The sequence below is a fragment of the Gymnoscopelus microlampas genome, assembly GCF_963454915.1.
Source record: "Gymnoscopelus microlampas genome assembly, chromosome: 1".
Taxonomy (NCBI): Eukaryota; Metazoa; Chordata; class Actinopteri; order Myctophiformes; family Myctophidae; genus Gymnoscopelus; species Gymnoscopelus microlampas.
In genome coordinates this window covers 39,968,671-39,988,416 of record NC_139962.1, presented here as the reverse complement: position 1 = coordinate 39,988,416, position 19,746 = coordinate 39,968,671, and the positions used below count along the sequence as shown (strand labels likewise).

At 40.6% G+C, this 19,746-nt stretch overlaps 2 protein-coding genes across 2 annotated transcripts in view; both read right to left on the bottom strand.

Annotated features, from left to right (window-relative positions):
• Window positions 1–4,895, bottom strand: part of lrrk1 (leucine-rich repeat kinase 1) — a 66,591-nt gene extending 61,696 nt beyond the window's left edge. Inside the window, exon 1 of the mRNA XM_084062348.1 lies at window positions 3,280–4,895. The gene's annotated coding sequence lies outside the window, so the exon portion shown is untranslated. The remainder of the gene's footprint in view (window positions 1–3,279) is intronic.
• Window positions 4,896–5,029: 134 nt separating this feature from the next.
• Window positions 5,030–18,674, bottom strand: aldh1a3 (aldehyde dehydrogenase 1 family, member A3). The gene is made up of 14 exons (XM_084062394.1): window positions 18,622–18,674; window positions 18,465–18,583; window positions 17,911–18,015; window positions 17,235–17,375; window positions 15,037–15,166; window positions 12,957–13,018; window positions 11,052–11,180; window positions 10,683–10,796; window positions 9,890–9,992; window positions 8,709–8,893; window positions 7,466–7,630; window positions 6,909–7,066; window positions 5,248–5,322; window positions 5,030–5,129 (listed from the first exon to the last, which is right to left on the bottom strand). The coding sequence occupies exons 2-14, from the start codon at window positions 18,567–18,569 to the stop codon at window positions 5,060–5,062; spliced, it is 1,542 nt and encodes a 513-aa protein (XP_083918520.1). The 5' UTR covers window positions 18,570–18,583; window positions 18,622–18,674; the 3' UTR covers window positions 5,030–5,059.
• Window positions 18,675–19,746: the final 1,072 nt, after the last annotated feature.

Here is a 19,746-nt window from a genome sequence, read left to right as displayed (position 1 = left end):
CCAAGGTCAGCGGATGTGAGCTCTGCTTATCTTAAAACCTCTCTCACTCACACACACAGTGGTGAAACACCCCCCCCCCCACCCTGTGTTCTGATGGGTTCTGATCCACACACATCAGAACACAGGGTGGGGGGGTGTTTAACCACTTAAAGCCTCTATTCTTAGTAAACCAGACCTGAGTTACAACTGCACTTGGACTGCTTTTTTAGGTCTACACCTAATCTCCTCTGCAAAAATAGCAGATCTACAAGCTCACAATGTGTTGTGAGCTGCAGTGTTGCAGCCAATTTGATGTGGTTTATATTTGTATGTGAAGGTGCTGTGATATTACTGAATTGACCTGGGCATAGGCGGGCACTCTTTTCGGGGTACAGACAACCGTGCGTGTTTTCGTTTATTTTCAGTTTGTTTTGAGTTATTTTCGGTTTATTTCTTTATCACAGTTAGTTGTTTAGTTATCAGTTAAACACCCGGCTTTTGTTTTGCTGTCATCATCCTGCAAAATCCAAATAAACATTTTAAATGCACTCAAGAGAAAACCTGATTTACTGTCAACACCACACGTTTGGAAAAGCTTCACACCATATCCCTCACTGGCAATTATTTGTTGTTAGGTTGCCTTCACATGCAGATCTGCTATTTTTGGCAAATCGATTGCAATTATATGTTCTACAAGCAAGTTGTAACAAAGAGTTAGGAGGTTCTTTAAATGCACTGTGAAAACAAAGCAGCATTGCGTTGATGTTGAAAAGAAATTTCACTTTTAAATACTAAAGTATACTTAAAATCAAGTACTCCAATACTTTAAGTCAAACAAATTTGACCGACCAACTTTTGTAGCTTGTAGTGGAGAAATATTTGACCAAGGGTTGTGTACTTCTTTGTTTAGTGAGTGAGTGAGTGAGTGAGTGAGTGAGTGAGTGAGTGAGTGAGTATCAAGCACATATTCATGTCAAAGGGAAATACAATACAGTTCATCAATGTCTAAAGGTAGGAACTTCTGACAGTTGCAATGAGTTTTTAAAGTAAGCAGATGTTAAAGTTTGAAGAGGTTAATTGTTTGTATATATTACTATGATGTCTATATTATACACAATGCTTGTGGTGAACCATCAGGTGTGACTTTCTGATTAAATCACAATAATAACAGTACTAAACAGCCTTTAATCAGGAAACATGTTATAGATTGACTTTTAACCTGAGGCTCAATAGGCTTCCCACACCACTGATAATAGCCTACTTCAGTGGTTCTCAGTGGGAATTTTATAGTGTAGCTTGATTGGCATCCCAGAGATTATATTTTTAGCGGTGCCAACCGCTCTACGTTTGACTCTGTCCGTATGAGCGTCCGTCTGTCCGTCCGTCCGTATGTTATGAGCACGGGATGAGCACGGCAAAGAAGCAACACATACAAACACACGCACACACACACACACACACACACACACACACACACAGACTTGGAGATTGCCTATGCCATCTCTCCTCTCATTGGCCACACGTGCCACTGGTTATCAAAGAGGGGTCCAGGGACCCCCAGCGTATGTTATGTCCGTCCGCCCGTATGAGCACGGGATGCGCACGGGATTTTAAACAGCTATAACTCCAGTTTGCAGCATGCCACCAAGTCCAAATTTGGGATGTGGACTTAGACCACCAATAGGGACGAGCATGAATTGCTGAAGTTATCAAAGAGGGGTCCAGGGACCCCCAGCGTATGTTATGTCCGTCCGCCCGTATGAGCACGGGATGAGCACGGGATTTTAAACAGCTATAACTCCAGTTTGCAGCATGCCACCAAGTCCAAATTTGGTATGTGGACTTAGACCACCAATAGGGACGAGCATGAATTGCTGAAGCCCCGCCCCCTCTGTCTTCCCATTGGCTGGCCTTTAAACAGCCATAACTCAAGTTCGCAGCATGCTACGGAGTACAAATTTTGTACATGGACTAAAACCACCAATAGGGACGAACTGTACTTACGTAAGCCCCGCCCCCTCTGTCTGCCCATTGGCTGGGCTTTAAACAACCATCATTCCAGTTTGCAGCATGCTACCAAGTACAAATTTGGTAAGTGGACTCCAATAGGGACGAACTGAAATGAGTTAAGCCCCGCTTCCTTCACACAGGGTGTGATTTGTTTAGATGAGGGGGTCATTGATCAGTTGGCCTACTGTATAAACAAATAATGCATTAGGAAGAAGGGGGATACAGATACACAATACAATATTAGTAAACTATTTTACTGTACACCTCTAATGACAAATGCAGTGGTGTAAAGTAACACAATAAATTTACTCAAGTACTGTACTTGAGTACAATTCTGAGGTATTTTTTACTTTACTGGAGTATTTCCAATTTTCAGTACTTTTACTTCTACTCCACTACATCTCAGAGACAAATATTGTACTTTTACTCCACAACAATTATTTGAAAACCTTTGTTACTAGTTACTTTGTAGATTTGGATTATTATTACAAAACATATACTACTCACTACTACTCACAACCCTATATGCATTTCGGTCATTTGAAAATAGCCGATCTACAAGCTCACAACAATGCATGCATTGTGAGCTTGTAGATCTGCTATTTTCAAAAGATTTTTATAAATTTGAAAACTTGTGATATATGGGACGTTTCTGCATAATGAGTTCCACTTTTGGTACTTTAAGTACATTTTTGATACCAATACTTTTGTACTTTTATTCAAGTAATTTTTGAATTCCGGACTTTCTATATTTCTACATCTGTATTTCTATATTGCAGTATTGATACGTTTACTTAAAGTAAAGAATGTGAATACTTTTTCCACGACTAGACAAATGCAATGCTGGTTGCAATGGAGCCATGCAGAGCAACACTACCACTGGACAACTGAGAAGCACGAAAGCTGAAACAGACGTGACTCATTTTTTCTTACCATTATTATTCAGTGGTACATACGCTCGCGCGCAGATACGCACGAAATCACACAGGTTTGACAACAAAACATATTGCTTGTTATTTAATGACACGCAGTGAAACATTACAGTCATAAACTATGAGGACTGGCGACAATAAGACTGAGGGGATTCCTCCTGTCTGAATGAATCCAAAAACGTCAGCTGTGTAATGTAGAAAACGCATCGCACAGACTTTGTGCCACTTTTCCAACGTGTCAACAAACCATGAGAAAACCCCATGAACAATACGCCCAAAACTTGTTGCACACTGTTGTAGTACTGTAATATATATCATTAAGGCAACCCACACATTACAAATTGTTTAGTTTACTCACCGCGTCGGTAAAACCTTAAGTGACGCACATTTTAAAGTAATTTCTCTTCTCTCTCTCCCAACGCAGAATGAAACAGACAGACAGGCAGAGATTGGAAACTGAACTTTTACTTCCTGATTCCACAGCCTGATTCCAACCGTGCTGCTGCTGACAGTTCACTGTGCACCATGCATTGTCCTCCAACACACTATTGTTTTGTGTTGTGGTGCGTGTGCGTGCCAGTGGTGGAAAAAGTACTCTAATCTTTTACCTAGTAAAAGTATTAATAATGCAATGTGGAAATTCTGTTACAAGTAAAAGTCCAGAATTCATAAAAGTACAAAAGTATTGGCATCAAAATATACTTAAAGTTCCAAAAGTACAAAGTACTCATTATGCAGAATCACATTTCACAAGTTTTCAAAAAAGAAAAAAAAATACATTTGAAGATAAAATGACTGAAACAGAATGTTTTTTCCCCCTTTTATTTAGAATTCTATATTAAATATAAAATGTTGATGACTAGACATGTGAGGATAGGTTTCATGTGGGTAATAATAGAAGCCTAAAGCAGGCTATCAAAAATAACACCCAGTCTAATAGTAAGAATGAAAGAGAATAGACATCCTTAGTCAACTTAATAGAATTTCAAACCATTGGCCTGTGCCACGTGACCATCTTGTATTATTCTCGTCTCATGAGCGGGTAAAATGACACATTCATGGTAAAATAGACACTATAAAAGAGGGTGAAATTAGCTGTCATGTTGACACTGCCCATGTTATGATGGATCCTCTCTGTTACAGTATTTGAAAGTTACCACTGAGGTAAATATTACCTCATTTTGGAATGGGAAACAGAGTTCCTTCCAACATTTGAAAGAGGGAACATTCATATTAGAATCAAACAATAGGCTACTCATAACAATTCAACAGCAACAAAAACGTATTCTGCATTTGTCAATGACTGAACATTTACAAAAGATAAACAGAAATGTCTTGAGTCTTGTTTCTCTGCACATCAGATCTTATCCCTTGTATGTCCTTTGAAAAATAGTATTATCATATTATCATACAACTGGCTACTGACCATTGTGCTGCAATGCAAGTGAAATGTTTGAATTCACAAACAGATACAATCAATTGTTACCTAAATACATGCAAAGAAAAAATAAAATGTTTTTTTTAGACATAATTGTAGCCTCATTTTCTAACACATTTATGTCCTACAATCTGCTCTATGATCTCATGAGAAAGAACTGGACAGGTGAGCAGTTGTAAGAAAGAGAACAAGGAAATAAAGGTTGTACTTTCTTTTCTTTTTTTTCAGCAACTGGTGACAAGAGAATCCCCACATGATTTGGTGGGGGTTCCCCAGATGACAGTGAAGTGACATTTTAAGGACGTTCAAGACCTTTTTAATACATGAAAAAAAAAAGAAAAGAAAGAAAAAAGACCATTACTGCATCAAAGATAAACAACTAACTATACTATAAGAATTGTGTATTTTCTATTTTCACAATATTTATCTGTGGAACCGAGTCAAACAAAATGTAATGCCTCAACTCCTACAATTCCAAGTGCTTGTCAGGGTGGGGGGTCCCCAGTTCAAATATGATTATTTTGGGGGTCACGGCCTAAGAAAGGTTGAGAACCAATGGAATAAAGTTCCCACAGACTGGCAGACGTGAAGACACAGAGACAGACAGGGTGAAGGAGGGGAGTACTGCGATGTGGTCCATGATGAGAAGGCGGGGGGGTGGGGGGGGCGGTGCTCAGCTGTGTGTGGACGATGTGTGGTCTCACAGGGTCTCACTCAGTTTAATGGTCACTGCTTTCACCTCAGTGTATTCTGCCAGGGCGTATTCACCACTGAGGAAAAACAGAGGCATAAACATTTTGAAGAGTGAAGATGAGAAACAAGCAGATTGTCGTATAATTCAAATAATAATGAACAGTGTGGATAAGGAGAGGTGGTGAATGATCTTACAGTTCTCGTCCATTACCGGACATTTTGTAACCTCCGAACGGGGCCTGGGCGTGGAGGGCATTGTAACAGTTTACCCTTGAAAAGAAAAAAGAAAAAAGACAAAGAGAGAGAGAGAGAGAGAGAGAGTGAGAGAGAGAGAGAGAGAGAGAGAGAGAGAGAGAGAGAGAGAGAATGAGACAAGTATAGAGAGAAAGGGAGAGAATGAGTTCACTTTTCACCTAAGACCAATCCTCAGGCACTTGTGGGCCACAGTCTAAAAGTTAAACATTGGCGATTATATAAAACCATGTTGGTTAAAGTGTAGTATAGTATGGGTAGCTAAGCAGAAGCACATCACATGCATGTGTTGCCACTTTATGTCACTCCAGTCCACACAGATTCTTCATCTCCCACTTTTCCAGCTCAAACAGAGAATCTTTGTCTGTAAGACCCACTAGTGCCACCTTGTGGTCTGTTTTCATAACTACAAGCCACAAATGAACGTTCCAGCATTACGCTGTGGATCATGGGGCCGTGGTGGGGCAGTGGTGGACAGTAACAGAGTAAATGTACTTGAGTACTGTACTTAAGTAGATTCTAAGGATCTGCACTTTACTTGAGTATTATATTTTTTTATACTTATTACTCTTACTTGAGTAAATTTCCAAGACAAATATTTTACTTTTATGAGTACATTACTAGGAAGTCTGTAGAAGTACTGAGTACTTTTAAGCCCACTCCACACCAATGATTCACCATGCAACTCCTTGCAACATGTAACTACTTGCAACTACTTGCAACCATTATCCCCAATGGCAGTTGCAAGGAGTTGCATTGGTGCAGTTGACCTTAAAACGGTTTTGTTGCAAGGAGTTGTGACTAGTTGCATTGGTGTTTTTTTTCTTCCCTAAAATGCAATTGGCCACACGTCTGCTCTCACACTAGCCGTGTTTCTGGCTTCTCCCCCTCGCTCTCCTCTTTGTTACATCTTGTATGGGTGTATAGGAGTCAAATTATTTAGTTCTGGTTGCTCAGTATTTTCTATGTTTTTATAGGTGTTTCTGCAAGCTTTGTATAACGCAGTGGTTCTACAATCAAGCACATCAGTGCATGCAGTGCAGGTGGTTACAGAGAGTTACAGTACTTCTCTGAAACAAGAGTTACAAGGTCCTATAAATTCATTGTGAAAACATTACAGCAATTCATTGATATAAAATATATAAATTAAGAAATGTACTTCACTTTTACTTTTACTTGTACTTTAAGTATTTATCAAAGCATGTACTTTTGAATACTTAAGTATATTTAAAAGCAATGACTTTTTTTTATTCTTACTTGAGTAACATTTTGACTGAGCTACTTTTACTTGTAGTGGAGTAAATTTGACCAGGAGTATCTGTACTCTTAAAGTACGGGGGTCGAGTACTTCGTCCACCTCTGCGTGGGATGTAGCAGTGGAGTTAGGAAAGTATTTCAGTGAGTGAGCCAAGATAATAACCATGTAATGCCTGATTTATACTTGGTTTATACCTGGTTTATAGCCAATTTACAAGCTCACATTGCGCTGAGATGCGTGGTGAGCTTATCAATCGACCGGCACACAATTAAGTATAAATCACCATCACCACTAAGTAAGTGGTTAGGACTTAGGAGAGGATGGATGGTGAGTAGGAGTATCTTACCAGACAGTGCCTGTGTCCAGGGCAGCAGAGACAGATAGAGCCCGGTCCATACTTCTAGTGAACACTGCTGCCACAAGTCCATACTCAGTGCTGTTGGCCCTGTCTATCGCCTCCTGCTGGCTTTTAAAGCTAAATATACACTGCACCGGGCCAAAGATCTACAAATGTACAAGAACGTAATACAGAAGGGAAACATTATTATTTTTTAAATTGAATCAACAATTCAAGTGTGTGTGTGTGTGTGTGTGTGTGTGTGTGTGTGTGTGTGTGTGTGTGTGTGTGTGTGTGTGTGCGTGCGTGCGTGCGTGCGTGCGTGCGTGCGTGCGTGCGTGCGCGCGCGTGCGTGCGTGCGTGCGTGCGTGTGTGTGTTTGTAATTTATGTATTTATCAATATTTTATTTGGAAAATAAAAAATATTTGGGCAAACCACAGGGGCAAACACAATGTGTAATTCAACCAGACATCCACAGGGTGTCAGTCTTGTGCACCATTATCACTCTACTACTCCTGTGACTAAATGAATTTCATGAATGAAGCTGGATGTTGTATATCTGCACCTCCTCCTTGGCAATGCGCATGTGGTCTTTGACCCCAGTGAAGACAGTAGGCTGGAGGAACAGGCCAGTTTCATCCAGGGCCACCCCTCCACACTCCAGCCTGGCTCCCTCCTTCTTCCCACTCTCAATCAGCTCCATGATTTTATCAAACTGCTGCCGGTCAATCTGGAAGCAACACACAAAGACACACAGACACTTTCAGTGGGCAAGGGTGGGAAGAAGGACTTCAAAAGTGGGTGTGTAAGAGGGGGTTTAGGATTTGTGTTAAATAGCTCTATACCCCCATAGTAATCATTGCTATAGAGTGTTAACAGGGTCTCCCTGTCTCTCCATCTCTTTAGTAAACTGAAAATAAATGTTTAGGTCTAGAAAATATCAATTTAATCCAATCAGGAGAGAGAACTCCTACAGGATACAGCCAGGAAACAAGTGAAATTGGAAGTGATGAACCCCAAACAATTAGGAGACAAAATTGGAATTGAAACACAATAAAATTGAAGCTGATAAATGGGTTCTCTCTCCTGATTCGATTAAATTAGTGACCCACCTGAAGATATATTTTCTGTATATTAAAGAGCTGGACAGACGGGGAGACCCCTGTTATTGACCAAACATTCTATTGCAACGATTACTATCAGAATATAGAGCTTTAAAGCTGCACTATATGTAACTTTCCTCTTCTACCCCGGATTTGAACCTGGGTCTCCTGCGCAAGTGCTGGCATTTTTACCATCGAGCTAATAGAGCCTGACTGCTTCCTCAGGGGATAAATTGAAACTTGACCTTCAGGTCAAAATTTGTGTCAAACCATAAATAGGATCGTGTCAAAGGTCATGTCTCACCTAGACCTGAAAATAGCAGATCCACAGGATCACAACCTGTTATGATGCGACACATTGTGAGCTTGTAGATCTGCTGCTATTTTCATCATTATTGATTTTTTCTTTTTCTTTTATTGTTTTGGGGAAATATCTAAATTTGAAAAACACAGCAATGCATTGATATTAAAAAAGAAAAAGCTAGATTCAAACTATAATTTGATTTGTTTCAGAAATCAATACAAGGATATATTATAATAACACTGGCGGAAGGGATATATATTACAACACTGCTCCAAACCATAGAGGATGCCATCTATAATTTATTAAATTAATATCATTTATTATAATAATGTATTTCAGAATCAAAGCTGAATGTCTCTTCCAGTGCTATCTTACTGTGCTGTACAGTAGTTTCGACGTACCTGAGGTCCGTGTGTTGTCCTTGGGTCCAGTGGATCTCCTATGACGATACTCTTGGCGCTCTCTACACTGCGACGGACAAACTCCTCATAGATGCTCTCTTCCACAAACACGCGGGAGGCAGCGGTGCAGCATTGACCCTGGTTGTAGAAGGACCCTTTCTGGGTCTCCTCAACAGCCAACTGCACTGCATCCACATAACAGAAATAAATGTATCCATCATGAGGAGATTGGTCATAAACGGAAGTTATCCAAAAGTTCAAAATGATGGTCTTCAAGCTGTTTTATTTGTATTTTTACAAACCAGTGCCTTATAGCACTTATTTTGATACATAAAATATATAATAATAATTGAGTGCTGCCCACAGAGGAGAGCGGGGGGAGGGGGGAGTCAAGGGTTAAGTGTCTTGCTCAGGGACACATCGCCCGGAATCGAACTTGGGACCTTGCGCTTCCCAGACGGGCTTCAGCTATGGTCCACAAATCACCACAAGCACTCCTCCATTACCATAGCTATCACCCTATTAAATGCAGCAAGGTGGAGGTGATAGTGGTGACAGTTGACAAATTGTTGGGTTTTTATTTAACTATAATTAGTTTATTGCACAGCAGCCCTTTTAAGCAGAACGGCTGATTACTTAGCTTTATGTGTTTAGTATCGTTTTATGTGTTTTTAACTGTTTTATGTGTTTATTACCTCCACCAAAGAGGTCATGTTTTCTTTACTGTGTGTGTACTTTCCACTGTCTGAAACTATGCTGCAAATCTGCTGCAAGTGAAAGGGACAAATATATTTTTTTAAATTCTTTATCTTTAAAATGTGGTTTCTGTTTGTCTCTCTTGAACAAACTGTGTGGAAAAACCTAAAACTAGCTATTATGAAGTTTCAGTATACTAATACTGATGACTCACAATGGCAAACATAATATACAAAAATAATCACATTATCGTAGTCTTTAGTCTACCAACATACTGTACATTTACTGTAGTGTGTAAATGCATCTCTCTTTCTCTCTGACGCACGCACGCACGCACCCACGCACGTACGCACGCACGCACGCACGCACGCAAGCACGCACGCGCACACGCGCACACGTGCACACACACACACACTCACATCTCCTTTGTTGGATGTCTCCATTGTTGCTTTTAGAGAGACAGAGACCAAAACCACATCACTTACAGTCTGAGTCAGCAAAGACAATGCATGGGTTCTTCCCTCCCAGCTCCAGAGTCACTCTTTTCAGATTACTTTTGGCTGCTGTCTCTTTGATCAGCTGGCCGACCTGAGCACAAGCAGACAGCAGGACACATACAGTACAGGCCGGAAGTCATGAATCAACGTGTCATATATGATACTCATTTGCATGTCCCTAATAAAAGAGATGGAGAAGATCAGTATCAGTTGCAGGGATGTGAGACTTATTGAAAACATGTGTCTGTTCATATGAAAAATTACTGTATCACTGCAGTGCAGAGATCATAATACCACATTTTAAAGTATAGTGTTATGTCCAGTTATGTGAACATAATATACATAATATACATAATAATAATAATAATAATAGGTTTAATAAAATGCTGTTGTCAGTGACAGAAAATGAATGAAAGGTTTTTTAAATCTGATTTAGTAGTATATATTATAATACAATTGATAAACTATTTTATTTATGTGCCTTTCTATATACAATAGTTGTATTTCACAGTTTTACATTTTAATATACAAACTGAGACAAGAAAGTGAAATTGTTACCCAGAGTAAAATATTCATCTCAGTACATAATTTCTACTGGAAAACTAAATACTCCAGACATCAATCACAGGAACAACATTACGAGATTCTACAGCCACATAATAAATAAACTTTGACAAAACCTTATTCAAACTGCTGAATTCTTATTAGATATGAAGATCCACTTCACATTCAATTGTAAACATATGACACTGTGGTGCCAGTAGTACATTGTCATCCATACCTCTGTAGAGCCAGTGAAAGCCACTTTGTTGATGCCCATATGGCTGGCAATGGCTGCTCCGGCTGAGGGGCCGAACCCTGGCACAATGTTCACCACTCCAGGGGGGAATCCCGCCTGACATGGCAACCCAGAAGGCATGTTAGTGATTAGGAGCAGAGTGGCTCCTTACTCGGAATAATCATTACTAAAACATGATAAAAGGGAAGCAGTCTAATCACATAAGACCTGGGCATAAACCCAGATTCTTTTGGACTAATGGGCTGTCAGTGAAACCCTGATAGTTTAAAATCTAACGTCCCTCAGCCTCCGGCTTGGATCATTCATACTCTCTCTGCACATAGCATCTGCACACAGGACTTAACGTCTGACCTCTTTGATGAGAGCACCAACGTGTAAGGCCGTGAGAGGCGTCTGCTCTGCTGGCTTGATGACCACAGTGTTTCCACAGCTCAGGGCTGGTGCTATCTTCCACGTGAACATCAGTAGGGGAAAGTTCCACTAGTGTAAAGAGCAAATACAGTGCATCGTACACACAAAGTTAATATACCTTCAGCTGTACACATCAGCTTAATCAATACTGTGCAATTATCACGGTAAACTCTAAAATATACCTGCAAGGTCCATAAGGGTCAATTTGTGTCCATCTTTACATTATCAGAGTTCAATTCACACCACCATTTAGCAAATAGAGAGCATTCTAACTCCCCTTCTGTCACTTTGACGACGTTCCAGACAGATTCTTTCACAGCGGTTTCTAATGTAAGATGTTGAGCAGACTCAATCATTGCAACAAGCGATGATTCAAAGTGAACACCCTTTACAAAAAGAGCTCATTTATTTTCCAAGTTGGAAACAAATGAACACATAATCCGGCACTCAAACACAAATTAGACAGCAATATATGTGAACGGTGTATGTTTACTGTTTAGGCATTGTTAACTTTTATAGCACTTTGGATACAGTCATCACCATTAAGGGAGTTTGGGATCTCGGGCAGAGAGAAAGGTTTCCTGTTTTCCTTTGACAATGACTCATGCTGTGTGTCTGCCAGTAGTACTTTTAGTAATTACACAACGTCCTTCAGTATAAATTTCACTTTTATGATATAATCTCCCATGTCAAACAACAGCCGTTTTGTTCCTTTGTTGCCAAAGCAACATTAGAAGATATAGGCTCATGCACAATAGATAAAGCTGAATGGCCGTATTCTGTCAAGATGTAGGAATTATACTCTCTCGTGTCTGGGTCGTCTGTGACAAAGTGCAATGTGATACAACACAAGACTAAACACTGCCCCACCCTAAATCTGATGAAGTTATTATCAAAAGAAAAAAAGAAAGAAAAACATATATTCCAATGTGTGAAAGTATATCCAACTAACAAAGCATTCTAGCGATGTGTTCGTGTAAGAGTACACTTTGAGGGATTAGGAGAGAGTAGGTCTTGTTAGGGAGGGCTAAGATTTAGCTTGGGTTTCTGGTACATTCACCAGGGTTTTCATTTCGCTTCCACATTGAGCCTGGGCTTTTGAATTAAGTTCAGCTGCCTTGCTAACACAATTTATGTTAAAGGCTTCTCATGAAACCAAGTGTACAATGGTTCCAATTAGGCCTGAATATGCTTCCCAGAAAACCTATGATGATACATGAAAATGATTGGGCCATTTATTTTAAGAATTAAAATGACTTACATTTGAAGATCCAATTACAATGAGTAGCCAGATATAGTGACAAAAAGGCATGCATAATAGCTATTAATTGTATTAAGCACTGCATGCATGCCAGACCAGTCTTATACCATAGTGAAGAGTTATGTTATTTGCACATACAGGCCTATCATTTTGGCAGGACAAGTCACATACTGTACCATTGATTTGGATTTGGAGGGTTATTAATGATTTACTGAACATTATGCAATGGTCTCTTTCTTTATGCCATTAAAATGGACCACTGAAGCAAATAGTCTATTCTTGGACAACATGAAAAGAGAACCTATTCCCTCTTCTGTAAGAACAGACAAAATAAGCACACGCACAACACACACACACACACACACACACACACACACACACACACACACACACACACACACACACACACACACACACACACACACACACACACACACACACACACACACACACACACACACACACGTCCTGAAATGTTTATATGTAATTGTCTCCACTCTGAGTTAAGCCTTTTTCACACTATGCCAAAGTAATATGAAAACATTATTACTCATAGATTAAAAACAGATCCCTTTTTTACTTACTGGAATGATGGCTCCACATACGCCAACAGGCTCATGCTTAGTGAAACACATAACACTATCATCTGTAGAAAAGGACAAGCAACAAAAACACTTACTTGATTTTGTCTGTTTTGTGCGTGTGACGTATAACTGTATATTCATTTTCTGTGTATATAACATGTTCTGTGTATATAATTCCTTTTATATTTCTAAGCTAATACTACATTTTAATCTTGGTTAATATAAGTTACCATTCTGCACAGCACTCACATAGATGACAGACAAACAACATGTTCCAATTTTTAACATACTAAAAACATTGTTGTGTGTATGTTTGTGTGTGTGTGTGTGTGTGTGTGTGTGTGTGTGTGTGTGTGTGTGTGTGTGTGTGCGTGCGTGCGTGCGTGCGTGCGTGCGTGCGTGCGTGCGTGCGTGCGTGCGTGCGTGCGTGCGTGCGTGCGTGCGTGCGTGTGGCTGCCTTCATCTCTGATTCAGGACACTCTAGTCCTGGACTATTAGGCCTACTGTTTATGTAGAAATGTGTCCCTTAACCTTTTTGGAATGAAGGGGCAATTAAACACCCCCCTGTACCCCCCCCCCTCCCTTTTATAATTGGGGCACAGTGAATTGGTTTAACCATGCCTCTTTCTCTACACTGCAATACCTCTGATCTGCATCCCACTGTAAACCAGTAGACAGCATGAACACACAGCTCTCATTCTTCTTTGATGTGTGGGGTAAATCGACTCTCACACTCCTGCAGTTTGCCTTCGTCACTATATGTGACATTTTTAAAGATTATCATACTTACATACGCTTTTTTAGACAGGATGGTGTGTAGAGAGAGAGAGAGAGGAACTTGAGAGAGAGCAAGGGGGGAAATGCAACACAGGTTTTTTGCAGCCAGAATCGGGGATGTTGCGATTACAGTATTGTTCTACTATCTGGTCACCTGTACCGGCGAGGCCCACATATGTGACAGTTTTAGACGGTCCTTACTAGTATACAGATGTGTCAAGTCAAGGGCAAATATGATAATTGGTTAAATATGACCTCTCGCACTACACTGTGACCTTCTCCAGTTTCCTGTGGCGGCAGAATGTGAGGGTGATCGCAGACAGGGTGACTCCCTCGTCACAATGCTCATCCCCAACTCTTTTCATCTTCCTGTTAGTGGGTGAGCCCACGCCATGCAGCTTATCAAAGGTTACATTTACATAGCGAGGAGTGGACATGGAACATCCCACACAAAACATACTGTAGGTTGCGGGAATTGCTCTCGTTACGTGCGCACGCACGCACGCACGCACGCCACGGAGGGTCAGGTAGACAGCCTCTGGCCAAGCTTTGGCGGGCTTGGAAACTTATTTTCAAAAGTTATTTTATTTTCAAAGTTACTCACACATATTCCCTCTGATTGAGTTATGCCTACAGCCAAGCTGTATCCTCGACATGACACTTAAATCACCTCAACGATCTGAACATGAGAAAAGGAAAAAAAATAATGTTACTAATGTTGCTAGTATATAGTATAAAAGCTTGGGATTACTGGCTGCCTTGTGGCTCCTGACAGATAGTGGCACGGGCCTCAGAGGCATTGAACAAGCACTGATGTGGAGTGTCTGATTGTGGGCTAATCCCTATAGACGGTCGCACCTCACTGATTACCATCTCAGCCTCTTCCTCTTTCTTTGTCCTCGGCGGCCTTTCGTCTCTCAGCGCTCTATTGGAATCTAATCGAGAGGAAAGAGGGGAGCGTGTTTTGTCTATCCAACGTCCTGCAGTGGCTGCAGAGACGCGGGATGGGTCCGATGGCTGATGGGGGGAATGTTGCGTTGTGTTAAGAGGCTGGATGAGATGCCACCCATGGCTGTGGACAATCCACCGACTGATGGTGACTTCAGCTCTAATTAACTTGCTTCCTTGCAGCGCTACTGAATAAGTGGGCTAATAAAAGCACCGGGGGGGACGTCCATTAGGAATCATTGTGCATGTCACATAGGAGAAGAACACAGACCTTTCTTTGTAAACACCACCTACATGAGCAACAGTGACTCCATTTCCTTTTAGGAAGGGTTAAAGGCAGCGCGTGCATACTCACCTACAGGCAAACTTTTGCCATGTATCTTATCAGCCCAGCCGGCATAGTAGCGCAGGGTTTTGATGCTGCCGTCCAGGTCGATGAAGAAAGACTGTAAGAAGGGTTTTCCTGTGTCCATGGTTTCCAGGGTCTAGAGGAGCAAAATAGGTAATGTCACCAATCAAAACTTCACTTCATTAGAATGATATGAGTGACAATGCCCTCAATATGATCAAACTCAGCTATGTAAAGCATCTTTGACTGTCCAGAAATGTATTATTATTATTATTATTATTATTATTATTATTATTATTATTATTATTATCATTATCTGTCTGTCTGTCTGTCTGTCTGTCTGTCTGTCTGTCTGCACACTGTCCATTTAACAGCATGATTTACATTCAGGATTTAGCAATGTATAGATTTATATATACTGTCAATAAAGAAAGTGTACTGATTTTCACAGTTCTTTCTTGAGGTCGTCTGCCAGTCCACTGGTTGCTACAAAACAACATTTGTAGAACAATGTGCAACAACTGTACATAGTATACTAGGAACTTAATACACTGCATAAATTCTCAGTTCCAGGAAGAACAATTATAATAATGATTACAATAATGATGAATTAATCTCAGTCTAGAGGAAGGCAGGCTGTTCTGCATGGCTGCAATAGCTGGCGAGGCCATTCATACAGTATGTGGTGCCAAGGGTGGTGCTATGGGATATCAGCCACGGCCGTGAAATACAGTTGATCCATTCCTATGTACTGTAGAAAAATACGCACCCATAGTCATGCATGCAAAACTAACTGAACATAAAACCTCAGATACATAAGTGCATGAGGCTAGCTGTAATAACTAAACTCAAATACGTCATCTGAAAGAGAATAACATTTGGATTTCAATCAACTCAAACTTGTGATGAAACCCATACTATATGTACATCATAAGATAACGTGTGTCAAACATAATCTGTTCTGTCATTGTATATCCACATCTCTCCAGACCCCCTACCCCATCCCCCCTGCCCTCCCTCCTCACCACCACCAGTGTTTATTGAAGTAATTTTAAAAAACACAATGGAAAGATCAAACGAGGCAAAACACTGTGGCTCTGAAGTCCTGACAGATAGCTTTTTACTGCATTTATATTAGCTAAATCTGGCATTTATTTCCCCAAACAGAGCAGGGATTTTAGTATAATTAGCCCTACCCCTGAACACTACCACTCCAGGACATGTTTGCAATTAGAAGTCACATGCAATCTCATAATACTACTTCATGCGCATCTGTAAGGATTCGTTTACATCTGATGCTTAATGCAACCTGGCAGTTCAACAGAGTGAAATGGCACAGGAATGAGGGTTTCCTTACAAACAAAATCTGACAGTAAAAAGAAAAGCAAAATCAAGTAGGCATCCCTAGTGGCAGCGAGAGAGAGAGAGAGAGAGAGAGAGAGAGAGAGAGAGAGAGAGAGAGAGAGAGAGAGGGGGGGGGTGGCATGACATCATGTGGTAATGTAAAGGGTGATTTACAGTGGTATTATATGAAACTGTTGCGCAGCGCTACGGCACCAAACTTGTAGATCAGATATTTAAAGTGTGCAATACCATCATGCAACCAATACAAATCAGGCATAACAAGTTGATATCAACACAATAAGTGCTCTATGCAAATTATTTTATAAGCAAAGTTGAGTAAGGCAAGATATTAGGCTACACTAGGCTATGCCTACTGAATACACGCACGCACGCACGCACGCACGCACGCACGCACGCACACACACACACACACACTTACTACTACTAAAAGCTCATTTTGAGTGAACCAGATCCAACCCCAACCGGTGTAAAGTAACTAAGTACATTTACTCAAGTACTCTACTCCACTACATCTCAGAGGCAAAATATTGTACTTGTTTGTGTCGCATCACAACGCATTGTGAGCTTGTATCTGCTATTTTCAAAAGATTGTTATACATCTTTAACTTGTGAAATGGGACATGCTGTACAATGAGTACTTTTACTTTTGGTGGGCTACTTAACATTTTGATGCCAATACTTTTGCACTTTTACTCAAGTAAATTTTGAATTGTGGAGTTTACACAGTAATTTCACATTGTGGTATTGATACTTTTACTTAAGTAAAAAAAAAGTACTTTTTCCAACACTGACCCCAACCTAATAGCTTTATAAAACCTGTAGTAAGAAATGTCTCATACCGCTAGAAGTACCCGGTCCCTCTCGATCAGGTCGGCCAGTTTGTGCAGCAGTCTGCCGCGGCTGGACACGTCCATCCTGCGCCAGGGCGAGCCTCTCTGCCCCGCAGCCCTGGCTGCCTCCACCGCCAAGTCAACATCTGCCTGTGGACACGAAACACAACAGTAAATATGGCCTAATAATTAGGTTTGAATTGTGGGTTTCAACGTCAAAAAAAACGACCACATACTCGCTCACTGGACACAACTTATTTAATTGGATATCGGTTATTTTCGACGAGCAACACGGCCGTGCGACGAAGCATAAATGTTATAGAGCGTTGGTTTCCAAGCTAGATCAACCATAGAGTAGGCCAGTGTTTCCCAAACACTGGTTCGGGACCCATTTGTGGGTCGCAGACAGATTTTTATGGGTGGAGTAGCCTATATATCGTGACCCATGAAATAACAATTTTAACAATACATTTAAAAAAAAAAGTGAAAGCAAAACTTTTCGGAAATTACAAGAATTTCAAACGTTTTTCAAAATAACTTCATATTTGAAAAAAAGACAGAAACTTTTAAGCTGTAGCCTATTGAAAATAGCAGATCTACAAGCTCACAATTGTCTTTTGGGTCTCGAGCGAAAAAGTAAGTAGGGAACCAACCAGTGCTGTAGGCCCATGTGTAACCAACCTACTTTGTCCGCTTCCTCTACATCACAGATTTTGACACCTGTTGCTGGATTAAACGTTGGAAACGTCTTTCCTTTGATGGATGCGTGCCATTCGTTGTTGATAAATATCTGCAGGAAAGGGGGAATCATGTTTTACTGGCAATACAGCCTATACCATATGATTAAATAAAGTAAACACGTAGGCAAATTATACTTCCTATAATGCCTATTGTAATGATGTGAGTGTGTTGGCATTTCCCAAGTGAAGACAGCCTATACGAATTAATTTTGACATGCAGAGCCACCTGCTGTTAGAGTAGTTAAGCTGCAGAAATGTGAGGAATGATGTATAAATGGTGGCACTGGCTGTAATTATAAAAACACGATATTTTTCCTTTGTTTATTTATTGTTTTAACTTTGTTTCTTTTTTTATTTTTTATTTTTGCACATTAATAATGTAACAGTTTCATCTTAATTAGTTCATGGGACGTGCCATAGATGGAAATGGGAAATCATGCATGCCTTCACATTGAGGGAACCACAAAAAGAAAATAATGTAATAAATATTCCCTTTTACCTTGGTGTTCTTGATCTCCTGGACTTTGACAGGCTGGGGTAAAGGCAGAACATGCGGGGTCCCCTCGGTGGTCACCCCGTTCTCTGTAGTTCCGTTGTGGGCCATTCTAAATGACGGGTGGACAGTCCACTACCAGTCTGTATTATAAATGACGGGTATACAGTCCACTACCAGTGTGTGTGTGCGTGTGTGTGTGAGCGTGTGTTAGTGATCGGTCTACTGAACAATGTCAGCTCATCCAGTGGGTTTTATAAGAATGTGTGGAGTTCCTCCCTCAACACAGAGCAGTTGAGGATAGAGCCCAACTCCGCCCCATCAAACATATCTAGAGCCCTTATCTGACGGAATAGCCTTACTCCAGCAGCAGCATGTAGGCCTATATATGCAAATATCTCTCAAATATTTTAAATCATATTAAACAATAATGTCGATTGCGCCTTGCGCCTATAAGTGTGTGTGGTATGATCATGTCCACCTGATTTCACATATCCTAATGTAAAGTCAATGCAACCACATGACAGGTTCTGTAGACAATAATTGTCACCGCCAGGCCGAAAGGCATGGCCATGATTACACATTTGCACCCTGTCCGTTTGTGTGTACCTCTGTGAACAGCTAATCTCCGGCACTGTTGCCTTGATCACAGCAGAATTGTGCACACACACACCCTGGATGCCAAAGCTGAACCTCTGCCCCAAATGTTTCACATGGGCCTGTTATAGCGCCACCAGGAGGCCAATTTTTGCTAAACAAATTATTGACAGCACTCCTACAGATTTTGTCCAAACATCACGCAAATCGGTACACAGTATCTCTATAGTCATTAAACGAAACCGGTCTTTCAAAATTTTCATATTCCATGCTGATTGGCTAAGATTGGCTTCCAAAGTTTGCAGGAGTGCTTCGTTTTCAACAAAATGCCTCAAATAATGAACACAGTGTGCGATTTCCGGGAAATTTTACACGCACATTCCCACTAGGCCGAGGAAGAAATGCCACCTGAACATTTTCAAATCAGCCTCATGTGGCGCTATAACAGGCCAATTCGTGTTTTTACCTATAACTGCACCGATCTGTGTAAAACTTATATGCACACTCCCTAGAGGCCAAGGAAAAACCTTTAACCTGCATTTTTCACATTTGCCTTTTATAGTGCCACCAGGAGGCCGACTTATGATGTAAAACAATGTTTTTTAGTTTACTCCTTCAAAATGTATCCAAATTTCACGTAAATCGGTACACATGATTTCTATAGTCATGTGATCAAGACGGATCTGTTATA